Source organism: Vigna radiata, chromosome 6 (assembly GCF_000741045.1).
Source record: "Vigna radiata var. radiata cultivar VC1973A chromosome 6, Vradiata_ver6, whole genome shotgun sequence".
In the NCBI taxonomy this organism is placed as follows: domain Eukaryota; kingdom Viridiplantae; phylum Streptophyta; class Magnoliopsida; order Fabales; family Fabaceae; genus Vigna; species Vigna radiata.
The window spans coordinates 385226-390396 of NC_028356.1; the positions used below are offsets into that span (position 1 = coordinate 385226).

The 5171-nt window shown below is 27.2% G+C and overlaps 1 protein-coding gene across 1 annotated transcript; it reads left to right on the forward strand.

Moving 5' to 3' along the window:
* The first annotated feature begins 3307 nt into the window (after positions 1 to 3307).
* Positions 3308 to 4579, forward strand: LOC106763880 (NAD(P)H-dependent 6'-deoxychalcone synthase). Its single transcript, XM_014648050.2, has 3 exons — positions 3308 to 3720; positions 3809 to 4052; positions 4143 to 4579. Exons 1-3 carry the CDS (start codon positions 3401 to 3403, stop codon positions 4521 to 4523), a joined length of 945 nt encoding a protein of 314 aa, XP_014503536.1. The 5' UTR covers positions 3308 to 3400; the 3' UTR covers positions 4524 to 4579.
* Positions 4580 to 5171: the final 592 nt, after the last annotated feature.

Consider the following 5171-nt stretch of genomic DNA (forward strand, 5'->3'; position numbering starts at 1 on the left):
CTTCATTTTGTAAAATGAACTATATCTACACTTAAATTTTAAAATAATATTAGAACTTATACAAACGATTATTATTAGTATACTTAATCGAACATCATAATCAAGTTGCAATCAAATTATCTGCAAATGTCTCTTCAACTTTGTGCTTGGTATATTCAATCTTTCACATTGGGATATATTAAAATCTCGTATTATTTGAAGCTCTTATGAAGAGATATAATATATAAGTAAAGAATATATATCTTTTTAGATAATTTCTAATAACAATTTTCCACAAAGCATATTATTTTAATGTGGATTTTATAAACATGAATTGTTTAAAATTAAAAAAAATAAATATTGAAATCGAAAAAAATTATTCACACAAATTAAAAAACTCACAATCTTATTATCTTTGCATTGCATATAAAATCATCCCAATCAAAAATTTATCAGAACTAATGAATTTTGGATTTCAAAAATATATGTTATGAAATGGGCCTATGGATTTCCAGTTGAAGTAAACAATTTTTTCTTCTCAACAAAGATGTATATATTGCCTGTCACATTCATCCAAATCTCTTGCTAATTCTTTATATTTAACTTAAAATGCTCAAATCCAGTTCACATAAATGGGTATTTAGTTTAACATGTTAAAAAAAAAAAACTTTCAAAAGTAATAATTTATATGATAAAAGTACATCTTACAAAACATATGTATATATAAGTTAATTTTTTCCAACCATTTCCATTCAACTTTGAAAAAAAAAAATTATTTAGTAATAAATTAAATTATTTTTTTAAAACTTTGAAAAATGAAAATTATTCTTAAATATGACTATTATATATATAATATTAATATACATATATTATCCAATAATTTTCCTGCAAAATTTTGGTCAAACTCAACCAAAATTATTTTGATTTTGAAAAGTGAGAAAGTCATAGTGATAGAATTGATTTTTCCATGTGCTGTTTGATAGAGAATACACTTCCTGAGTTACTTAAACTCAGTTTAATAGTCAGAAGCCGCCCATAATATACTATTTAGTCAACATCTCCTTGTTTTATGTCTTATTAACTTCTTATAATTTTATTAATATGTTTATATTAATTACAGAAAAATATTCGATTAAGTGGTTAATTATATTTTAACATCTACTTTTTAATATTCAAATTCCATTTAAAACAATCAATCTCCATATGGAATAAAAAAACATTACACAACTTCTAAAGAAAATAAAAACTATGAATTTTGAATTCAAGTTTGCCAACTTAGCATCGTTTTCTTGTTGTCACTTTCAGTCTTTAAATGAAATGATTTTCCTTTAACTTTAATTTTATGGTGAACTCGAATTGGAAAGATGATTTTTTTTATCAATTTAGTTTTAGGTATTTTTATTTAGTGAAAATACGTGCATATTTTGTTTATTGTAGATAATTAATTTATTAATTAAATATAAATATATAGTAATTTAAAAGAATAAAATAGTAAACTAATTATTTTAATTTAAGAAATATATAAATTTAAATTAATGGTCATTTAAAAATAAAATATAATTATTGTAGTTTAAAATAAGATATAAAATTAAAAATATATATGTCCACGGTAATAATAAATATTTTTATATATAGCTTTAAATTATTTATTATTATTATTATTATTATTATTATTATTATTATTAATACAAGAAAAAAAAAGTCTTAAATGGGTTTTCTACAAGTTGGAAAATTAAACGAGTCCTTGCTGATTGTAATATTAGATGTAACAAAACATAGACAGAGGTTGACTCATTCAACATAAAATATCTGTATATTTATTTTCATGCCAAAAATATTAATAAAAAATATTTTATACATGAATTTTTCAACCCTAAATATAGCAACTTTCAGTGTGAAGAATTTTATATCCAATAAGTATGTAATAGTAGTCAACAATAGCAACTGGAGATCGTGCAGAACATTTGGAAAGCGAAACCTAGCTACCCACTATTTCTAACACAATAATATAGCATATAAACGACGACGTTTAGAAAGTGTAAGTTAAGTTTATATTTTACATTTATTTAATATTGTTTTATTTATTTTTTATTTTCTTTTATTTTTTAAAATACAAAAATTTATTATTTTTAAATCATTTTATTTTTATATTATGTATCAAATAAACGAATGTAAAATTATTTCACCATAATATTTTGTCAAAATCACATTTGACAAAAAGAAAATGTAAATTTTAATACATGGTCCCTCACAAGCTCACTTTTTATTTTTAATAACACCATGAGCAACATGCTATTACTTTGTGCCTTTATTTATTAGGAGCCCAATATCTTCTGTCATCAATTATTTTAAAATTTGTGGTGACAGTAGGTGGAATTTTTCTTACGCAATCATCTTAATACTAAAAACCAAAACATAAAGATACTCTCCAAAAGGTTTTACACTCATGTACTACTTTTTATTTACTTTTTTATAAATATAAAAATTTATTTTTATTATGATCATTTTAGTTTTTAAAATGAATTATTGGTATCAAATAATATTTTTCTAAAAATATTTTATTGAAAGTAAAAGCAAATAATACTATATTATTGTATACAACCATGTGAAAGATATTTTTTCGGAAAAAATTCTTTTTAACAATTTTTTTTCGATAATTTTTGGTTTAATTGCTTTTTTTGTTTCCCGTTTGGTTGAAGTGTGTCAAATTCATTCCCCTTTTAGAAAAATGTCAATTTCGTCTTCATATAGAAAAAATTTGTGTCAATCAACATCTTTGTTAAAAATTATTGTTTTCAAAACTCACTTTATCCACTGCAAAATCAGAGATCGGACCCCATGAGGTAGTTATTATTCAAAACTCACTTTAAGTTTTTAACACCATTAGTTTATTTTAAGGAAGATGACTTGATTGATACAAATTTTTTTTTATATGAGGACGAAATTGACATTTTTTTAAAAAGGAGACGAATTTGACACACTTCAACCAAACTGGAGATAAAAGAAGCAATTAAACCATAATTTTTTAACAGTGTATAAGTGTCAGTCTATAATTGGTCCGTTTTAAATATATTTTTAAACATAAATTCAAACATACTAATAAAATAATGACACGTATCTTGTTATAAAAAAATTGTTAAATTAGAAATCATAAAACTTAACCATCTTTTACGAGCCGCCAAAGTTTACATCCATCCAAGTTTAACTAGCCAAAGTTGATTAAAATAAAGAATACAAAGGATGGTGGCAGAGCTGAATATAACCCACCTACCTTAAAATTCAAAGTCTGCCAAAGAATTTGGAGTAGACGTAACACTTTTGCAGTATAAAAAGGTGACAACCTTATAGCTAAGTTCATAAAGCGGTGCTTCTTCATCACACCATAGTACTACTATACAAGAAAACATCAGCACTTTTTGCAATGGCTGCTGTCGAAATTCCTACGTTGGTGCTTCCAAACTCTAGTTCCCAACAAAGGGTGCCAGTGGTCGGAATGGGTTCTGCCCCAGATTTCACCTGCAAGACAGACACAAAGGAAGCAATCATTGAGGCCATAAAACAAGGTTACAGACACTTTGACACTGCTGCTGCCTATGGCTCTGAGCAAGCTCTTGGTGAAGCCTTGAAAGAAGCAGTTCAACTTGGCCTTGTCTCTCGCCAAGATCTCTTTGTCACTTCCAAGCTTTGGGTCACTGACAATCATCCTCATCTCGTTGTTTCAGCCTTGAAAAAATCACTCAGGTCATTAATTATCCAACTCAATCTAACAAGTAGCTATGAATTATGAAAATATATTGATTTTATTTTATGTTTTGCTGTTGTTCATCAGAACTCTTCAACTGGAGTATCTCGATCTCTATCTCATTCACTGGCCCATCAGTTCTCAACCTGGAAAATTCTCATTTCCTATCGAGGTTTCAGATCTTTTGCCTTTTGACGTAAAGGGTGTGTGGGAAGCCATGGAAGAATGTCAAAAGCTTGGTCTGACACGAGCCATTGGTGTGAGCAACTTTTCTGTGAAGAAACTTGAGAATTTGTTGTCTGTTGCTACCATCCGTCCTGTGGTGAATCAAGTAAGAATAATGAATCTTGTTTTTGAGTAATTTGTTTGAATGATTGTTGATAAGATGAATTAATTAATATATTTATTTGGTATTGAACAGGTGGAGATGAATCTTGCATGGCAGCAGAAGAAGCTGAGAGAGTTCTGCAGTGAAAATGGGATAGTGATAACTGCATTTTCTCCTTTGAGGAAAGGTGCAAGTAAGGGAGCAAATGAAGTGATGGAGAATGAAATGCTGAAAGAGATTGCAGAGGCTCATGGTAAGACTATAGCTCAAGTTTCTCTGAGATGGTTGTATGAACAAGGAGTCACCTTCGTGCCAAAGAGCTACGATAAGGGAAGGATGAACCAAAATCTACAGATATTTGATTGGAAGTTAACCAAACAAGATCTTCAAAAAATTAGTGAAATATATCAAAATCGTTTGATCAATGGACCCACCAAACCCCAACTCAATGATCTTTGGGATGATGAAATATAACTCAAATGTTGAATTTTCCTTTTAGATTGCAATTTAAACTTCATGTTGCTTTTGAATTTTGAATCAACTTTTGTCATTTTGTTTTGTTAAGAAATGAAACTATATGGATTCATTTCTGGATAATATGTTTTTTTTTTCTCAATTGTATTCTTACTATGGAAATAATGTGAGAATATTAACATTTATCATATGTTTCATCTTCAATGTTCAATGTTAATGTTGATGGGAGAGCTAAAATAACATGAAATTTAGCTATTATAAGGGTGAAATACTTGGTTCAAACCAAAATATTTCAAAATGAAAAATCAATAATATGGGTGATGAGTGGTCAAAGCAAAGGGTTAATTTAGTCAATAAAGATACTTAGTGTGTTAAGTGCACTTCAACTTCAAAATTTTACATTAATTTAATAATTTCATACTAAATTCTAGCATTTTCCCGACAAATATAAAAATCTAATTATTCACAACTTCACCCTTCGGCTAATGTAAAAAATACTATGGCTAATGGCTAAGTGGCAAAACCTATTATAAATAAATAAATTAATATTATATTATTACTTTTCAACCATTGAAAAGTGCCGACTGATATCAACTTTTAAACAGTGACGAGTAAAATAATGGTTGACTGATAACTCATTCATTTAGG

Excerpts from the sequence above, each read along its gene's own strand:
- LOC106763880 (XM_014648050.2), top strand. The coding sequence starts at position 3,401 with ATGGCTGCTGTCGAAATTCCTACGTTGGTGCTTCCAAACTCTAGTTCC. Across the intron at positions 3,721-3,808 it reads GCCTTGAAAAAATCACTCAG|AACTCTTCAACTGGAGTATC; the intron begins GTCATTAATTAT and ends GTTGTTCATCAG. Across the intron at positions 4,053-4,142 it reads TCCGTCCTGTGGTGAATCAA|GTGGAGATGAATCTTGCATG; the intron begins GTAAGAATAATG and ends GGTATTGAACAG.